This window comes from Salvelinus alpinus, chromosome 25 (assembly GCF_045679555.1).
Source record: "Salvelinus alpinus chromosome 25, SLU_Salpinus.1, whole genome shotgun sequence".
NCBI classification, from domain to species: domain Eukaryota; kingdom Metazoa; phylum Chordata; class Actinopteri; order Salmoniformes; family Salmonidae; genus Salvelinus; species Salvelinus alpinus.
In genome coordinates, this window is record NC_092110.1 from 29,276,647 (window position 1) to 29,299,146 (window position 22,500).

At 44.7% G+C, this 22,500-nt stretch overlaps 1 protein-coding gene across 4 annotated transcripts in view; it reads right to left on the minus strand.

Annotated features, from left to right (window-relative positions):
• Positions 1-22,500, minus strand: part of LOC139553793 (estrogen-related receptor gamma-like) — a 351,374-nt gene that overhangs the window by 121,674 nt on the left and 207,200 nt on the right. For 3 of the 4 annotated variants that reach the window (XM_071366466.1, XM_071366464.1, XM_071366467.1), the window contains exon 2: positions 11,450-11,581. In XM_071366466.1, the coding sequence (XP_071222567.1) occupies positions 11,450-11,580 (131 nt within the window). In that variant the 5' untranslated portion in view covers position 11,581. Of the gene's footprint in view, positions 1-11,449; positions 11,582-13,146; positions 13,258-22,500 lie in introns of those variants that run through there. The other variant, XM_071366465.1, reaches the window with a different exon arrangement.

Here is a 22,500-nt window from a genome sequence, read left to right on the forward strand (position 1 = left end):
ACATGCCAGAGAGAACATGCCAGAGGGAACATGCCAGGGGGAACATGCCAGTGGGAACATGCCAGAGGGAACATGCCAGAGGGAACATGCCAGAGGGAACATGCCAGGGGGAACATGCCAGAGGGAACATGCCAGGGGGAACATGCCAGAGGGAACATGCCAGGGGGAACATGCCAGAGGGAACATGCCAGGGGGAACATGCCAGAGGGAACATGCCAGGGGGAACATGCCAGAGGGAACATGCCAGAGGGAACATGCCAGGGGGAACATGCCAGGAGGAACATGCCAGAGGGAACATGCCAGAGGGAACATGCCAGAGGGAACATGCCAGGGGGAACATGCCAGAGGGAACATGCCAGGGGGAACATGCCAGGGGGAACATGCCAGGGGGAACATGCCAGGGGGAACATGCCAGGGGGAACATGCCAGAGGGAACATGCCAGGAGGAACATGCCAGGGGGAACATGCCAGGGGGAACATGCCAGGGGGAACATGCCAGAGGGAACATGCCAGGGGGAACATGCCAGAGGGAACATGCCAGGGGGAACATGCCAGGGGGAACATGCCAGGGGGAACATGCCAGGGGGAACATGCCAGAGGGAACATGCCAGGGGGAACATGCCAGAGGGAACATGCCAGGGGGAACATGCCAGGGGGAACATGCCAGGGGGAACATGCCAGGGGGAACATGCCAGAGGGAACATGCCAGGGGGAACATGCCAGGGGGAACATGCCAGAGGGAACATGCCAGGGGGAACATGCCAGGGGGAACATGCCAGAGGGAACATGCCAGGGGGAACATGCCAGGGGGAACATGCCAGAGGGAACATGCCAGGGGGAACATGCCAGGGGGAACATGCCAGAGGGAACATGCCAGGGGGAACATGCCAGAGGGAACATGCCAGGGGGAACATGCCAGGGGGAACATGCCAGGGGGAACATGCCAGAGGGAACATGCCAGGGGGAACATGCCAGAGGGAACATGCCAGGGGGAACATGCCAGGCAAGACATGTTGTGAGAAATGTCCGGGTAGCAAAGATGTCTCTGCCTGAAACACAAGGCCCAAGGGATAGGGAAAGTAGCAAGGTTCACACACACACACACACACACACACACACACACACACACACACACACACACACACACACACACACACACACACACACACACACACACACACACACACACACACACACACACACACACACACACACACACACACACACACACACACACACACACAGAACGAGCTATGTTTAAACATGAAACAAAACGGTTCGCTTAAACTCCTAAAAATATACAGAGTTGACAATGAAGGGCCTGATCGGTACCATGACCAGTCACTCATTCATGTGACAGTGACACACCTTTACAGGAGTGCTCATGAAGACACAGGAAATTAAGTCACTAAGATATTTTAAAGTATCTCTAATTAGAGGAGTGAAGAGAACGATCAGATCCATGAACTGGATGATATTTAAAAATTAAAACGTGTGTGTACTCGCCGCAGAATGTTTATTTTGTACATTACTTGATTTCAGAACTCACACACAATTCTAATCAATTCCCAAACCATGCAAAAGCACAGAATATTTTATTTTTTAACTAAAATATAAATACACACACACATAAACATACACACAAACACTGAGGCCCTATCAGTGTGGGAGGCGTGTGTGTAGCGTGGTGGGCTAACTGGTCACATCTGGCTGTATTTTACAGCAGGCAGTAAATCCAGCTAAAAGTCAGTGACTCATGATGCCAATGATGATCTGCATACATCTACATGTAATCTACCAATCACTAACACCATACATCTACATTTAATCTACCAAACACTAACACCCTACATCTACATTTAATCTGCCAAACACTAACACTCTACATCTACATTTAATCTGCCAACCACTAACACCCTACATCTACATGTAATCTACCAAACACTAACACCATACATCTACATGTAATCTACCAAACACTAACACCGTACATCTACATGTAATCTACCAAACACTAACACCATACATCTACATGTAATCTACCAAACACCGTACATCTACATTTAATCTACCAAACACCATACATCTACATGTAATCTACCAAACACTAACACCGTACATCTACATTTAATCTGCCAAACACTAACACTCTACATTTAATCTGCCAAACACTAACACCATACATCTACATGTAATCTACCAAACACTAACACCCTACATCTACATTTAATCTGCCAAACACTAACACTCTACATCTACATTTAATCTGCCAAACACTAACACCGTACATCTACATTTAATCTACCAAACACTAACACCGTACATCTACATTTAATCTGCCAAACACTAACACCCTACATCTACATTTAATCTACCAAACACTAACACCGTACATCTACATTTAATCTACCAAACACTAACACCGTACATCTACATTTAATCTGCCAAACACTAACACCGTACATCTACATTTAATCTACCAAACACTAACACCGTACATCTACATTTAATCTGCCAAACACTAACACCCTACATCTACATTTAATCTACCAAACACTAACACCGTACATCTACATTTAATCTACCAAACACTAACACCGTACATCTACATTTAATCTGCCAAACACTAACACCGTACATCTACATTTAATCTAACAAACACTAACACCGTACATCTACATTTAATCTGCCAAACACTAACACCCTACATCTACATTTAATCTACCAAACACTAACACCGTACATCTACATTTAATCTACCAAACACTAACACCGTACATCTACATTTAATCTGCCAAACACTAACACTCTACATCTACATTTAATCTGCCAAACACTAACACTCTACATCTACATTTAATCTACCAAACACTAACACCGTACATCTACATTTAATCTGCCAAACACTAACACCCTACATCTACATTTAATCTACCAAACACTAACACCGTACATCTACATTTAATCTACCAACCACTAACACCATACATCTACATTTAATCTGCCAAACACTAACACCATACATCTACATGTAATCTACCAAACACTAACACTCTACATTTAATCTACCAAACACTAACACCATACATCTACATTTAATCTGCCAAACACTAACACTCTACATCTACATTTAATCTGCCAAACACTAACACCATACATCTACATTTAATCTGCCAAACACTAACACTCTACATCTACATTTAATCTGCCAAACACTAACACCGTACATCTACATTTAATCTGCCAAACACTAACACCGTACATCTACATTTAATCTACCAAACACTAACACTCTACATCTACATTTAATCTACCAAACACTAACACCGTACATCTACATTTAATCTGCCAAACACTAACACTCTACATCTACATTTAATCTGCCAAACACTAACACCATACATCTACATGTAATCTACCAAACACTAACACCGTACATCTACATTTAATCTGCCAAACACTAACACTCTACATCTACATTTAATCTACCAAACACTAACACCGTACATCTACATGTAATCTACCAAACACTAACACTCTACATCTACATTTAATCTGCCAAACACTAACACTCTACATCTACATTTAATCTGCCAAACACTAACACCATACATCTACATGTAATCTACCAAACACTAACACCGTACATCTACATTTAATCTGCCAAACACCGTACATCTACATTTAATCTACCAAACACCATACATCTACATGTAATCTACCAAACACTAACACCGTACATCTACATTTAATCTGCCAAACACTAACACTCTACATTTAATCTGCCAAACACTAACACCATACATCTACATGTAATCTACCAAACACTAACACCCTACATCTACATTTAATCTGCCAAACACTAACACTCTACATCTACATTTAATCTGCCAAACACTAACACCGTACATCTACATTTAATCTACCAAACACTAACACCGTACATCTACATTTAATCTGCCAAACACTAACACCCTACATCTACATTTAATCTACCAAACACTAACACCGTACATCTACATTTAATCTACCAAACACTAACACCGTACATCTACATTTAATCTGCCAAACACTAACACCGTACATCTACATTTAATCTACCAAACACTAACACCGTACATCTACATTTAATCTGCCAAACACTAACACCCTACATCTACATTTAATCTACCAAACACTAACACCGTACATCTACATTTAATCTACCAAACACTAACACCGTACATCTACATTTAATCTGCCAAACACTAACACCGTACATCTACATTTAATCTAACAAACACTAACACCGTACATCTACATTTAATCTGCCAAACACTAACACCCTACATCTACATTTAATCTACCAAACACTAACACCGTACATCTACATTTAATCTACCAAACACTAACACCGTACATCTACATTTAATCTGCCAAACACTAACACTCTACATCTACATTTAATCTGCCAAACACTAACACTCTACATCTACATTTAATCTACCAAACACTAACACCGTACATCTACATTTAATCTGCCAAACACTAACACCCTACATCTACATTTAATCTACCAAACACTAACACCGTACATCTACATTTAATCTACCAACCACTAACACCATACATCTACATTTAATCTGCCAAACACTAACACCATACATCTACATGTAATCTACCAAACACTAACACTCTACATTTAATCTACCAAACACTAACACCATACATCTACATTTAATCTGCCAAACACTAACACTCTACATCTACATTTAATCTGCCAAACACTAACACCATACATCTACATTTAATCTGCCAAACACTAACACTCTACATCTACATTTAATCTGCCAAACACTAACACCGTACATCTACATTTAATCTGCCAAACACTAACACCGTACATCTACATTTAATCTACCAAACACTAACACTCTACATCTACATTTAATCTACCAAACACTAACACCGTACATCTACATTTAATCTGCCAAACACTAACACTCTACATCTACATTTAATCTGCCAAACACTAACACCATACATCTACATGTAATCTACCAAACACTAACACCGTACATCTACATTTAATCTGCCAAACACTAACACTCTACATCTACATTTAATCTACCAAACACTAACACCGTACATCTACATGTAATCTACCAAACACTAACACTCTACATCTACATTTAATCTGCCAAACACTAACACTCTACATCTACATTTAATCTGCCAAACACTAACACCATACATCTACATGTAATCTACCAAACACTAACACCGTACATCTACATTTAATCTGCCAAACACTAACACTCTACATCTACATTTAATCTACCAAACACTAACACCGTACATCTACATTTAATCTACCAAACACTAACACCGTACATCTACATTTAATCTGCCAAACACTAACACTCTACATCTACATTTAATCTACCAAACACTAACACCGTACATCTACATTTAATCTACCAAACACTAACACCGTACATCTACATTTAATCTACCAAACACTAACACTCTACATTTAATCTACCAAACACTAACACCGTAAATCTACATGTAATCTACCAACCACTAACACCGTACATCTACATTTAATCTGCCAACCACTAACACTCTACATCTACATTTAATCTACCAAACACTAACACCGTACATCTACATTTAATCTGCCAAACACTAACACTCTACATCTACATTTAATCTACCAAACACTAACACCGTACATCTACATTTAATCTGCCAAACACTAACACCGTACATCTACATTTAATCTGCCTACCACTAACACCGTACATCTACATTTAATCTACCAAACACTAACACTCTACATTTAATCTACCAAACACTAACACCATACATCTACATTTAATCTGCCAAACACTAACACCGTACATCTACATTTAATCTACCAAACACTAACACCGTACATCTACATTTAATCTGCCAACCACTAACACCGTACATCTACATTTAATCTACCAAACACTAACACTCTACATTTAATCTACCAAACACTAACACCATACATCTACATTTAATCTGCCAAACACTAACACCGTACATCTACATTTAATCTACCAAACACTAACACCGTACATCTACATTTAATCTGCCAAACACTAACACCATACATCTACATTTAATCTGCCAACCACTAACACCGTACATCTACATTTAATCTACCAAACACTAACACCGTACATCTACATTTAATCTACCAAACACTAACACTCTACATCTACATTTAATCTACCAAACACTAACACTCTACATCTACATTTAATCTGCCAAACACTAACACCATACATCTACATTTAATCTACCAAACACTAACACCGTACATCTACATTTAATCTACCAAACACTAACACTCTACATCTACATTTAATCTACCAAACACTAACACTCTACATTTAATCTACCAAACACTAACACCATACATCTACATTTAATCTGCCTACCACTAAACTCTACATTTAATCTGCCAAACACTAACACCCTACATTTAATCTGCCAAACACTAACACCATACATCTACATTTAATCTGCCAAACACTAACACCGTACATCTACATTTAATCTACCAACCACTAACACTCTACATTTAATCTGCCAAACACTAACACCATACATCTACATTTAATCTGCCTACCACTAAACTCTACATTTAATCTGCCAAACACTAACACCCTACATTTAATCTGCCAAACACTAACACCATACATCTACATTTAATCTGCCAAACACTAACACCGTACATCTACATTTAATCTGCCAAATACTAACACCATACATCTGGAGGACAAGCCCCTTCTATCACCCCCATCCCAGTCACACACACACACACACACACACACACACACACACACACACACACACACACACACACACACACACACACACACACACACACACACACACACACACACACACACACACACACACACACACACACACACACACACACACACACACACACACACACACACACACACGCTGTCACACACAAAAACATGCTGGAAAGCATGCAGTGACACACATTTGAGTTAAAATCTTGACTTCTACCTCTATACTCAATCTACCCACGTCTTTCATCCCTCCCTCTTTCCCTTCCTCTCTCTCTCTCTGATCCGTCTCTTCATATAGTGTGGCAGTTTGAATAATTCAGGCATCCGGCTGAACGACCCAGAGTGTCCTGAGCTTGGCAGAGCTTTCCTCTCTACCTCTACCTCTTTCCCCTCTCTCTTCCTCTATCCTCTCTCTACCTCTCTCTACCTATATCCTCTATCCCCCTCTCTTTACCTCTTTCCCCTCTCTCTACCTCTATCCTCTCTCTACCTCTCTCTACCTCTATCCTCTATCCCCCTCTCTCTACCCCTATCCTCTCTCTACCTCTCTCTGCCTCTATCCTCAATCCCCCTCTCTTTACCTCTATCCCCCTCTCTTTACCTCTACCCCCTTCTCTCTACATCTATCCCCTTCTCTCTACCTCTCCCCCTCTCTCTACCCTCTATCCCCCTCTCTCTACCTCTTTCCCCTCTCTCTACCTCTATCCTCTCTCTACCTCTCTCTACCTCTATCCTCTATCCCCCTCTCGCTACCTCTATCCCCCTCTCGCTACCTCTATCCCCCTCTCTCTACCTCTATCCCGTTCTCTCTACCTCTAACCCCCTACCTCTATCCCCCTCGCTCTACCTCTAACCCCTCTCTCTACCTCTAACCCGTTCTCTCTATCTCTATCCCCCTCTCTCTATCTCTATCCCCCTGTCTCTATCTCTATCCCCCTCTCTCTACCTCTATCCCCCTCTCTCTAGCTCTATCCCCCTCTCTCTATCTCTAACCCCCTCTCTCTACCTCTATCCCCCTCTCTCTATCTTTAACCCCCTCTCTCTATCTTTAACCCCCTCTCTCTACCTCTATCCCCCTCTCTCTACCTCTATCCCCCTCTCTCTATCTCTATCCCCCTCTCTCTACCTCTATCCCCCTCTCTCTACCTCTATCCCCCTCTCTCTACCTCTATCCCCCTCTCTCTAGCTCTATCCCCCTCTCTCTATCTCAAACCCCCTCTCTCTACCTCTAACCCCCTTTCTCTACCTCTAACCCCCTCTCTCTACCTCTAACCCCCTCTCTCTACCTCTATCCCCCTCTCTCTATCTCTATCCCCCTCTCTCTACCTCTAACCCCCTCTCTCTACCTCTAACCCCCTCTCTCTATCTCTATCCCCCTCTCTCTATCTCTAACCCCCTCTCTCTCCCTCTATCCCCCTTCTCTCTACCTCTATCCCCCTCTCTCTAGCTCTATCCCCCTCTCTCTAGCTCTATCCCCCTCTCTCTATCTCTAACCCCCTCTCTCTACCTCTATCCCCCTCTCTCTACCTCTAACCCCCTCTCTCTACCTCTATCCCCCTCTCTCTATCTCTATCCCCCTCTCTCTACCTCTATCCCCCTCTCTCTATCTCTATCCCCCTCTCTCTATCTCTATCCCCCTCTCTCTATCTCTATCCCCCTCTCTCTACCTCTATCCCCCTTCTCTCTACCTCTAACCCCCTTCTCTCTATCTCTATCCCCCTCTCTCTAGCTCTATCCCCCTCTCTCTACCTCTAACCCCCTTCTCTCTATCTCTATCCCCCTCTCTCTAGCTCTATCCCCCTCTCTCTAGCTCTATCCCCCTCTCTCTATCTCTAACCCCCTCTCTCTACCTCTATCCCCCTCTCTCTACCTCTAACCCCCTCTCTCTACCTCTATCCCCCTCTCTCTATCTCTATCCCCCTCTCTCTATCTCTATCCCCCTCTCTCTATCTCTATCCCCCTCTCTCTACCTCTATCCCCCTTCTCTCTACCTCTAACCCCCTTCTCTCTATCTCTATCCCCCTCTCGCCACCTCTATCCCCCTCTCTCTACCTCTATCCCCCTTCTCTCTACCTCTAACCCCCTTCTCTCTATCTCTATCCCCCTCTCGCCACCTCTATCCCCCTCTCTCTATCTCTAACCCCCTCTCGCCACCTCTATCCTCTATCCCCCTCTCTCTCTCTCTATCCCCTCTTGTCTATCTGTTTCTCTTCTGTATCAGTCTCTGCTCCACCTCTCTATACAAACCCAATATCCCTTTTTCATTGTACCTCTTTCTACGTTCTTTCTCCTCTTTTTTTCACTGTTACACACTATTTCTCTGTCTTGACTACTCTCCTTATCTCTCAGTCTCCCTCCCTCTTTCTACATGGTCACTGACATGTTCGTTGAAGCAGTCAGACACAGCAGCAAAGGAAACAGGCCCAAACAGTAACCCTAACCACATTATAAACACAACCACAATCCAACCATAACATAATCACAACCACAATTCAACACATTTTAAATACACCCACAGCCAATTACCAAACACTAAAACAAACCCCAAATAACAAAGTATACCACCACTGCTGAAACAACACAGAGACGCTGTTAATGAACCTTCAGACGTAAGCCAAACCAAAGCATTTAAAAACATCACAATGGTGAACAAGCAACAAACATGTTTTCAGATGCTCACTGCCACCAGGGAAACAAAACAACACAATAACAAAGCAACCACTTGTAATACCCTTGTTAGAACCAACTATAGTGTTTATTTGTTATAATTGATTGGTATTAGATTTAAAAGGTGATTGAATGCTCCTGAATTGTTATGTCGTTAATGCATTTCTTTTGAAGGAATATTTCTTTAAAGTACAAGTGAAATAGGTTGATTTACTTTTATGTTTTGACCAATAAGGTAGCTTGTTAAACTGAGGCCAATGGGAGAGTTGACCTGGTTAACAGGAGGCCTGGGAAAGAGACATTGAAGAAAGAGGGAGAGACGTTGAAGAAAAAGGGAGGGACGTTGAAGAAAGAGGGAGAGACGTTGAAGAAAAAGGGAGGGACGTTTAAGAAAGAGGGAGAGACGTTGAAGAAAGAGGGAGAGACGTTGAAGAAAGAGGGAGAGACGTTGAAGAAAGAGGGAGAGACGTTGAAGAAAGAGGGAGAGGCGTTGAAGAAAGAGGGAGAGGCGTTGAAGAAAGAGGGAGAGACGTTGAAGAAAGAGGGAGAGACGTTGAAGAAAGAGGGAGAGACGTTGAAAAAATTAACTATAAAAGAAGACGATAAAAGTTCAACAAAACCCAAATCTACCGAGTTTTGAAGGGAAATATTGATTTTATTTTAGAAGAGAGTTATTATTATTTTGTTAAGAAAGACTTAGTAGAGATTGAAGCTACCGTTTCATCGTGGAGGTATTTGACAGCTCGAGGTTAGCCTAGCGTCATGCGAGAACTGGAGAGAATTGCTTGTGGAAGATTAACGAGTTCATGTTACCATGGGATATCTGTTGCTGCTAAGGAGTACTGTCTGCATTGATACTGTGCATCTTGTGAGGACACCTGCATGGAACTGCTATACTTCGCTGAGGAAATATCTACGAGTAGTGAGTAACCACAACGGGTTCGGGACTTTATGTGTGTCGTCATTTCTTGGGGGGGAGCTCCAACGAGCACCAATGGGTTTAACCAAGCTTGCAATTCATTTGGACATGGGTTGTGAAAAATCATTGGGGTTTATTATTTCTTTCTTTTGATGTGGTACATTGAAAATGTGATAATATACATCTTGAACCGTATGTCTGTTGCGTTGGTGGAGTCATTTACTGTTTCAGTTTCATTTAATGCATGGGGAAGCATATCCTTATATAATTACAAAAATCTATAATCATTCTATCTGAAGTGAATCCCCTAGTTTGTCATCATCCTAGATAGTTTACAATAGGGATTCTTATTGGAGATGTCCTTCTCACCTAATATCCCATGCTGTTAAGATATTCTAAGTAAGGTAATATCGTGAGAGTCACATTTGAGCCTGGTGAGAAGGTTACACACTAAACAGCAGCCAGCCCAGTAACCCTTGTACACAACAACTAGCTAGCTACCCATTAAAGTGTCAACACAACTTAGCGTCATGTACTGTGTGTACTCCGACTAACCTCCTCACAGACCTGGGGAACATTCAGGTGGGGGAAATGTACTGAACATTATACAAACATTCTACAACGGTGTTCCCTTCTGAACGCAGCCCATACCCTTTATCACTGTAATCTAAACCTACAGAAGGATTATAGTAGTAGTGGGAATGGTAAATTATGGAGGAGACAAAGACGTAGACACCACACACACACACCCACACACTAACAAAAACAACACATTTTATCTTCACACACTACGACATTGAGACATGGAAAAGACAACAGTACTTTGCATTGGCTTTTGATGTAGTGTGTGTGTGTGTGTGTGTGTGTGTGTGTGTGTGTGTGTGTGTGTGTGTGTGTGTGTGTGTGTGTGTGTGTGTGTGTGTGTGTGTGTGTGTGTGTGTGTGTGTGTGTGTGTGTGTGTGTGTGTGTGTGTGTGTGTGTGTGTGTGTGTGTGTGTGTGTGAGGATGTTTCCTCTCTTACCTTGGGTTATAAAGTGCATGTGCGTCACGCATGTGAGTGGCGTCGAGGTCGTACGTCTGTTGCATTCTCCAAGCGCTGCCACATTTGCCGTACTTATCTTCGCTATTAACCTGGGCCTTTGATAAGTTCATTCTACAACACAGAGAATCACAAGGAACAGGGGGTCAGATAGGAGCAGCAGTCTGGGGAGGAGAACACAGAGACAGTAGGACTGACACCTCAGACAGGAAACAGGGGGTCAGATAGGAGCAGCAGTCTGGGGAGGAGAACACAGAGACAGTAGGACTGACACCTCAGACAGGGAACAGGGGGTCAGATAGGAGCAGCAGTCTGGGGAGGAGAACACAGAGACAGTAGGACTGACACCTCAGACAGGGAACAGGGGGTCAGATAGGAGCAGCAGTCTAGGAGGAGAACACAGAGACAGTAGGACTGACACCTCAGACAGGGAACAGGGGGTCAGATAGGAGCAGCAGTCTGGGAGGAGAACACAGAGACAGTAGGACTGACACCTCAGACAGGAAACAGGGGGTCAGATAGGAGCAGCAGTCTGGGAGGAGAACACAGAGACAGTAGGACTGACACCTCAGACAGGGAACAGGGGGTCAGATAGGAGCAGCAGTCTGGGAGGAGAACACAGAGACAGTAGGACTGACACCTCAGACAGGGAACAGGGGGTCAGATAGGAGCAGCAGTCTGGGAGGAGAACACAGAGACAGTAGGACTGACACCTCAGACAGGGAACAGGGGGTCAGATAGGAGCAGCAGTCTGGGAGGAGAACACAGAGACAGTAGGACTGACACTTCAGACAGGGAACAAGGGGTCAGATAGGAGCAGCAGTCTGGGAGGAGAACACAGAGACAGTAGGACTGACACCTCAGACAGGGAACAGGGGGTCAGATAGGAGCAGCAGTCTGGGAGGAGAACACAGAGACAGTAGGACTGACACCTCAGACAGGGAACAGGGGGTCAGATAGGAGCAGCAGTCTCGGAGGAGAACACAGAGACAGTAGGACTGACACTTTAGTTCAACAGACAGTTAGCCTGTACATATTGAGCATATTATCAAATAAGAAGCCTGGAGAACACATAGAGTTAACCTGTACCGCAGCCCATGTAAAAACACTTGTTTCAAAGTGGATGTAAGTTCAGCATGAGGGGCATATTTCACTACATTGGTTATTGATAGATGATTGCTACTTTTCCATATTAACGATGTACGGTAGATGTAGCACAGCCAATTAGGAAATTATATTTGTAATGCCCCTAACTGTACATACTAAATGATGGTCAGACAGGACACCTGAGTACAATGGAACAGGTTTACTGACGCTACCTTAGACAGACTAGAGACTCAGAATATTACAGACAGACAGAGACAGACAGGACTTGTATATACAGTATACACATCATGGGGCCTATATAAGACAACAACAGAGAGTGCTTACGAACACTTTTTATGGCCTTGAGCTATGGTAACATTTACCGACATCTGTGACAGGCCGCATGCACAGCAGAGGTCGTTCATGGTAAATGTTTAACGGCTGCATTTACCGGACAGTGTTACTTAGGAGAGGGGTGTGTGTGACATTAATAGAAGCCTTCCTGGACAGTTATAATACGCTACGGGTATTATTGGTCTTGGGATAAAAAGTAAGGAAAGGGGATGGACTGTTAGCTGTCAATCAAATCCCACCTCTGCATCAGGGGAGGAGCTGTCTCCAGGGTGATAAGGTAACCCCCGGCAATGGAATCAGAATCATCGTCTGAAAATGTAAACAAATATATTTTTTTAAAGTGCAGAAAAGTACGGACAGTCCAGACAGTTTGACGTCACTGAGAGGAAACTGTGTGTGTGTGTGTGTGTGTGTGTGTGTGTAAGGAAATTGCCAGGTGCCCTACATTAAAAGAGAACACCAGGGGAAAGATCCCTAAACTAATAATAAGAATATCTTTATATTAGAACGTGAAAAAATAGAGGGTCAAATTTAGACATTCCACTACGAAAGAAATGTCTCAAAACTCACTCTTAAAATAGATAGAGCTAAAATCACTGTAATTGAAAATAAAAAACACTCATCTAAATGTGGGCAGCAAATCTGTGAAAACACTAATCTAAATGTGGGCAACAAATCTGTGAAAACACTCATCTAAATGTGGGCAACAAATCTGTGAAAACACTCATCTAAATGTGGGCAACAAATCTGTGAAAACACTAATCTACATGTGGGCAACAAATCTGTGAAAACACTTATCTAAATGTGGGCAACAAATCTGTGAAAACACTCATCTAAATGTGGGCAACAAATCTGTGAAAACACTAATCTACATGTGGGCAACAAATCTGTGAAAACACTTATCTAAATGTGGGCAACAAATCTGTGAAAACAATAATCTAAATGTGGGCAACAAATCTGTGAAAACACTAATCTAAATGTGGGCAACAAATCTGTGAAAACACTCATCTACATGTGGACAACAAATCTGTGAAAACACTAATCTACATGTGGGCAACAAATCTGTGAAAACACTAATCTAAATGTGGGCAACAAATCTGTGAAAACACTAATCTAAATGTGGGCAACAAATCTGTGAAAACACTAATCTAAATGTGGGCAACAAATCTGTGAAAACACTCATCTAAATGTGGGCAACAAATCTGTGAAAACACTAATCTAAATGTGGGCAGCAAATCTGTGAAAACACGAATCTAAATGTGGGCAGCAAATCTGTAAATAGTGTATAAAAGGATCATGGTAATACCTTCACTCTCTGTTTTCTCTCCAGGTTAATCTTTTTCCTTCTTTCTTTCATTCTGTCTATTCAGCCTAATAAAAATATGTTCTATATTATAATACACATATATTATAATAATTGTTAATTTGGGTATGAGACCAAATCATTTTAGAGAAAGAATGTGATAATCTAATAGTCCCTTAATGTTTGTGTAATACATTGTGTCTGTTGTTATCTCTATGTGTGTATCAGTAAATATGTCAGAACATGGACCTCACATACTGATAAACACATGTTTACCACACAAACACAGACACACTGGAACACTGTCTGTGTGTGTGTGTGTGTGTGTGTGTGTGTGTGTGTGTGTGTGTGTGTGTGTGTGTGTGTGTGTGTGTGTGTGTGTGTGTGTGTGTGTGTGTGTGTGTGTGTGTGTGTGTGTGTGTGTGTGTGTGTGTGTGTGTGTGTGTGTGTGTAAATCCATGCCTGCATGCATATATGTATGCGTGTGTCCGTGTGTACAAGCCTATACGTGTGTGCCTGTGTGTGTGCGTGCATGTACAGAGAGAGAACACTCAGTCCTGATGGTTGTGTGTGTGTGTGTGTGTGTGTGTGTGTGTGTGTGTGTGTGTGTGTGTGTGTGTGTGTGTGTGTGTGTGTGTGTGTGTGTGTGTGTGTGTGTGTGTGTAAGTAGAAAAAGGCCTGTGCGTGTAATGTGTTGCCTTTAGTTCCAGGTGAGTGAACAGGATGAATCGATACGGTTCTCCAGACACGGCCGGCTCCAACACACAGCCATGGACAAGCCCCTGCTCGGCCCCCATCGGCCCTGCTCGGCCCTGCTCAGCCCTGCTCAGCCCTGCTCGGCCCTGCTCAGCCCTGCTCAGCGTTCTATCTACTGTAGGGGCTCAACTCAATACAGCGCCTGCCGCGCGCTACGTATTCACTTACATTAGCAAAAATGCTAAAATACCAACGTCGCGCAGCGGGATTAGCACACCATTGCTTTATTACATTACGCTTTGTGGTGTGATAATCGGATTGAGTTTTAAACCTTACCTTCATAAAATATAAAAGGTTATTTGGGGAGAAAGACCATTACTTTGGAGAGGGTTTAGTCTACAATATATACAGCACAGCAGCAGAGTTAGGAGACACACTGCTTATTTTGTACTTTTAGGAGGACAATTAGGAGACATTTAGGAAGACATTTTAGGAATTTAGGAGACTTGCCTAGTTCAACTTTTTGTTTTAAATCGCACAAAAAACGCTGCATTATTTTATACTAAATATATTTTTATTTCAAGAAAAATTTCAGGTAAACAAAATATATATTAATAATAAATGTTACTGAAAACAAATTAACTTAAATACTTATGGTCTCAAATCAAAGCCTAAAAATCTAATATTACTTTCAGTTAGCAGCATGCAAAGCAAAATACAGTCTAATTAAATTTAAAAAATTGCAACATACACAAATGTACACACAATACATTCACACTTCACGATGCACACAAGTTAACATTAAACTACTAATTAGTACAAATATCTCTCCCACGTAACAACAACTTAATAACTAAGAGAGTTGACCATTGTTGCAGCTTTCCTTCCTTTATTGATACATAGTGTGTGAGGGTCTCTGAATAGCAGATGCTGTGAGGGTCTCTGAATAGCAGATGCTGTGAGGGTCTCTGAATAGCAGATGATGTGAGGGTCTCTGAATAGCAGATACTGTGAGGGTCTCTGACTAGCAGATGCTGTGAGGGTCTCTGAATAGCAGATGCTGTGAGGGTCTCTGAATAGCAGATGCTGTGAAACACAGGGCCCAGTGAAGACACACCTGACCCCTATACATACAACACTACCATACCACCAGAGAGACAGACACACCTGACCCCTATACATACAACACTACCATACCACCAGACAGACAGACACACCTGACCCCTATACATACAACACTACCATACCACCAGAGAGACAGACACACCTGACCCCTATACATACAACACTACCATACCACCAGAGAGACAGACACACCTGACCCCTATACATACAACACTACCATACCACCAGACAGACAGACACACCTGACCCCTATACATACAACACTACCATACCACCAGAGAGACAGACACACCTGACCCCTATACATACAACACTACCATACCACCAGAGAGACAGACACACCTGACCCCTATACATACAACACTACCATACCACCAGAGAGACAGACACACCTGACCCCTATACATACAACACTACCATACCACCAGACAGACAGACACACCTGACCCCTATACATACAACACTACCATACCACCAGAGAGACAGACACACCTGACCCCTATACATACAACACTACCATACCACCAGAGAGACAGACACACCTGACCCCTATACATACAACACTACCATACCACCAGAGAGACAGACACACCTGACCCCTATACATACAACACTACCATACCACCAGAGAGACAGACACACCTGACCCCTATACATACAACACTACCATACCACCAGAGAGACAGACACACCTGACCCCTATACATACAACACTACCATACCACCAGACAGACAGACACACCTGACCCCTATACATACACCACTACCATACCACCAGACAGACAGACACACCTGACCCCTATACATACACCACTACCATACCACCAGAGAGACAGACACACCTGACCCCTATACATACACCACTACCATACCACCAGAGAGACAGACACACCTGACCCCTATACATACAACACTACCATACCACCAGAGAGACAGACACACCTGACCCCTATACATACAACACTACCATACCACCAGACAGACAGACACACCTGACCCCTATACATACAACACTACCATACCACCAGACAGACAGACACACCTGACCCCTATACATACAACACTACCATACCACCAGAGAGACAGACACACCTGACCCCTATACATACAACACTACCATACCACCAGACAGACAGACACACCTGACCCCTATACATACAACACTACCATACCACCAGAGAGACAGACACACCTGACCCCTATACATACACCACTACCATACCACCAGACAGACAGACACACCTGACCCCTATACATACAACACTACCATACCACCAGAGAGACAGACACACCTGACCCCTATACATACAACACTACCATACCACCAGAGAGACAGACACACCTGACCCCTATACATACAACACTACCATACCACCAGAGAGACAGACACACCTGACCCCTATACATACAACACTACCATACCACCAGAGAGACAGACACACCTGACCCCTATACATACAACACTACCATACCACCAGACAGACAGACACACCTGACCCCTATACATACAACACTACCATACCACCAGACAGACAGACACACCTGACCCCTATACATACACCACTACCATACCACCAGACAGACAGACACACCTGACCCCTATACATACAACACTACCATACCACCAGAGAGACAGACACACCTGACCCCTATACATACAACACTACCATACCACCAGAGAGACAGAAACACCTGACCCCTATACATACACCACTACCATACCACCAGACAGACAGACACACCTGACCCCTATACATACAACACTACCATACCACCAGAGAGACAGACACACCTGACCCCTATACATACAACACTACCATACCACCAGAGAGACAGACACACCTGACCCCTATACATACAACACTACCATACCACCAGAGAGACAGACACACCTGACCCCTATACATACACCACTACCATACCACCAGACAGACAGACACACCTGACCCCTATACATACAACACTACCATACCACCAGAGAGACAGACAGAGCAAGAGAGAGAGTAGACCATATTGACACTGGTCTACTACCATTGCTTTAATGTATTGTTGTTCTGGTTAATATTGTTGTTGTAGTTGTTGTTAATGGTAATCCCATGTCCACTACTACTATTATTATTGCTGTTGGTCCCATCATGTATTTATATATAAATATATATTTTTCATTTTTCTATATGTATACTTTGACAATGTAAGTAATAATGAACTTACCATGTCAATATAGTCAATTGAATTGAATTGAATTGAATTGAGAGAGAGAGTGCGAGAGAGTGCGAGAGTGAGAGAAAACGCGACTGCCATCTCAGCACTCTCAGAGTCCAGAGAGAGGAGAGGAGAGGAGGAGCGGAAGACAACAAAAGTATGTGATAAAATGGAGGGCTGGAAGAAGGAGATGTGTGTACCCTCAGGAGGAGTATGTCAGGGACTAACCAAGTCTAGACCCAGGCTGTATTAACATATAATGTATTGTTGTAATATTTCCTACTTCTAAAAATAAAACCCAAACTTGTCAGAATAAATCTCTGCTTCAAAACTATAATTTCACAATGACAAATAATGGACTGATGTTGTATGTAAAGGAATGTACAGTATTTAAAAGGAAAAGGGATTGGATAGGAGAAGAGGAGAGAAGAGAGAGAGAAACTGAGGGGGACAGAGAGAAGAGAAGAGAGAGAGGAACTGATGGGGACAGAGAGAAGAGAAGAGAGAGAGGAACTGAGGGGGACAGAGAGAAGAGAAGAGACAGAGGAACTGAGGGGGACAGAGAGAAGAGAGAGGAACTGAGGGGGATAGAGAGAAGAGAAGCGAGAGAGGAACTGAGGGGGACAGAGAAGAGAAGAGAGAGAGGAACTGAGGGGGACAGAGAGAAGAGAAGCGAGAGAGGAACTGAGGGGGACAGAGAGAAGAGAAGAGAGAGAGGAACTGAGGGGGACAGAGAGAAGAGAAGCGAGAGAGGAACTGAGGGGGACAGAGAGAAGAGAAGAGAGAGAGGAACTGAGGGGGACAGAGAGAAGAGAAGAAAGAGAGGAACTGAGGGGGACAGAGAAGAGAAGAGAGAGAGGAACTGAGGGGGACAGAGAGAAGAGAGAGGAACTGAGGGGGACAGAGAAGAGAAGAGAGAGAGGAACTGAGGGGGACAGAGAAAAGAGAAGAGAGAGAGAGGAACTGAGGGGGACAGAGAGAAGAGAGAGGAACTGAGGGGGACAGAGAGAAGAGAAGAGAGAGAGGAACTGAGGGGGACAGAGAAAAGAGAAGAGAGAGAGGAACTGAGGGGGACAGAGAGAAGAGAAGAGAGAGAGGAACTGAGGGGGACAGAGAGAAGAGAGAGGAACTGAGGGGGATAGAGAGAAGAGAAGAGAGAGAGGAACTGAGGGGGATAGAGAAAAGAGAAGAGAGAGAGGAACTGAGGGGGCATCTGTGAAAGAACATTAACCTATAGGGTTCTACATGAACCTATTTCACACTCCTGTCAGAAGGTGTAAGGAGCGCACACACTCGCGCGCGCGCGCACACACACACACACACACACACACACACACACACACACACACACACATACACGGATTAGCACACAGGACATTGAGCAAAATTACGCCAAGTACCTGTGTGTGTGTGTGTCCATGCCTTGCTGATGCTTAGTTACTCACTCAAGTGTTGCTAGTCCATCTGTGAATGGAAGGCCCGTGACTGTGCATGTGTGCACGCACGTGCATGCGTGTGTGTGGGTATGTGTGTGTGTGTGATGGTGAAGCTGTGATTGATGAGACAGGTGCCATTCTTCCTAATGCAGAAGCAGGAGTCCTGAGGAGCACAAATGCCACCACCACCGGCCTCCCGCTGTCCCTCCTCCCCTCTGCACCGAAACACCCAGAGGAAAGTAGTGACTCACCCAGAGGAAGTAGTGACTCACCCAGAGGAAGTAGTGACTCACCCAGAGGAAAGTAGTGACTCACCCAGAGGAAAGTAGTGACTCACCCAGAGGAGAGTAGTGACTCCCCCAGAGGAGAGTAGTGACTCACCCAGGGGAAAGTAGTGACTCAACCAGAGGAGAGTAGTGACTCACCCAGAGGAAAGTAGTGACTCAACCAGAGGAGAGTAGTGACTCACCCAGAGGAAAGTAGTGACTCACCCAGAGGAAAGTAGTGACTCACCCAGAGGAAAGTAGTGACTCAACCAGAGGAAAGTAGTGACTCCCCCAGAGGAAAGTAGTGACTCACCCAGAGGAAAGCAGTGACTCACCCAGAGGAAAGTAGTGACTCACCCAGAGGAAAGTAGGGACTCACCCAGAGGAAAGTAGTGACTCACCCAGAGGAAAGCAGTGACTCACTGTTTACTTAATGCTGTGTCTGTTCTGTTCTGTTCTGTGTTTTTTGTAAAGGGTGCAGGTGGGTAGTTCAGAATGGCTGTGTGGTGTTAGCATTATTGTGTGTGTGTGTCAGGGGAAGGTGGGGTTCGGTGTGTGTTTGTTAGCGTTAGCGACAGGAGCTGTTAGCGGGTTGAGTGCCAGATGGACTGTCGGCTTTAATACTGAACGTGTGGGTAGGTGACAGTACCGACTGCGGGAAGAAGAGAGGAGATGGGGGGAGAGGAGGAGATGGTGGGAGAGGAGGAGGAGAGGAGGAGATGGGGGGAGAGGGGGGTGACGGGGTGAGGGGGAGATGGGGGAGAGGAGGAGAGGAGGAGATGGGGGAGAGGAGGTAGAAAGGAGGTGATGGAGGAGAGGAGGGGGTGAGGAGGAGATGGGGGAGAGGAGGAGATGGGGGAGAGGAGCGGGTGAGGAGGATATGGGGGAGAGAAGGAGATGGGGGGAGAGAAGGGGGTGAGGAGGAGGTGGGGGAGAGGAGGAGATGGGGGAAAGGAGGGGGCCAGGTCGTTCAAGATTGACATTGAAATTGGACGTCTATCCTGAGGACCTTGGGAAATGCCTTCAAAACAGTGAGCGCTATTACCATCATGTAGGCTTGGGTTTTGCTAGGGCGTTGTGAACGGGGTGGTAATCCAACGTAATCCAATGACTCTGGATCAGAACGTTGCGTGTTTGGTCCTAGTTGGTCCTAACCATTCGGAATGAGTGCCTAAACTTAAAGCTTAACGTTGAAATTTGACATTTGGAGAAAAGGAACAATACAGAGCAGTAGGAGAAAGAAAAACACTTTGAAATTTGACGTTTGGAGCAATTTTGAAAGTTGACGTTTGTAGAATATGGATGAAGGTCTAATTTGGGACTGTGAGAGCTTGTTGAGGAGGCAATAGGGAGCAGGAGGGGGAGAGGAAGAGATGGGGTAGAGGAGGAGATGGGGTAGAGGAGGAGATGGGGTAGAGGAGGAGATGGGGTAGAGGAGGAGATGGGGGAGAGGAGGAGATGGGGTAGAGGAGGAGATGGGGTAGAGGAGGAGATGGGGTAGAGGAGGAGATGGGGTAGAGGAGGAGATGGGGGAGAGGAAGAGATGGGGTAGAGGAGGAGATGGGGTAGAGGAGGAGATGGGGGAGAGGAAGAGATGGGGTAGAGGAGGAGATGGGGTAGAGGAGGAGATGGGGTAGAGGAGGAGATGGGGGAGAGGAAGAGATGGGGTAGAGGAGGAGATGGGGTAGAGGAAGAGATGGGGTAGAGGAGGAGATGGGGTAGAGGAGGAGATGGGGGAGAGGAGGAGATGGGGTAGAGGAGGAGATGGGGGAGAGGAGGAGATGGGGGAGAGGAAGAGATGGGGGAGAGGAGGAGATGGGGTAGAGGAGGAGATGGGGTAGAGGAGGAGATGGGGGAGAGGAAGAGATGGGGTAGAGGAGGAGATGGGGTAGAGGAGGAGATGGGGTAGAGGAGGAGATGGGGGAGAGGAAGAGATGGGGTAGAGGAGGAGATGGGGTAGAGGAGGAGATGGGGGAGAGGAGGAGATGGGGTAGAGGAGGAGATGGGGTAGAGGAGGAGATGGGTTAGAGGAGGAGATGGGGGAGAGGAAGAGATGGGGTAGAGGAGGAGATGGGGTAGAGGAGGAGATGGGGGAGAGGAAGAGATGGGGTAGAGGAGGAGATGGGGTAGAGGAGGAGATGGGGTAGAGGAGGAGATGGGGGAGAGGAAGAGATGGGGTAGAGGAGGAGATGGGGTAGAGGAGGAGATGGGGTAGAGGAGGAGATGGGGTAGAGGAGGAGATGGGGGAGAGGAGGAGATGGGGTAGAGGAGGAGATGGGGGAGAGGAGGAGATGGGGGAGAGGAAGAGATGGGGGAGAGGAGGAGATGGGGTAGAGGAGGAGATGGGGTAGAGGAGGAGATGGGGGAGAGGAAGAGATGGGGTAGAGGAGGAGATGGGGTAGAGGAGGAGATGGGGTAGAGGAGGAGATGGGGTAGAGGAGGAGATGGGGGAGAGGAAGAGATGGGGTAGAGGAGGAGATGGGGTAGAGGAGGAGATGGGGAGAGAGGGGGAAGTGTTCTAAAGGAACTCATTCTAAACGGGTTAAAAATGAAGAACACAAACAC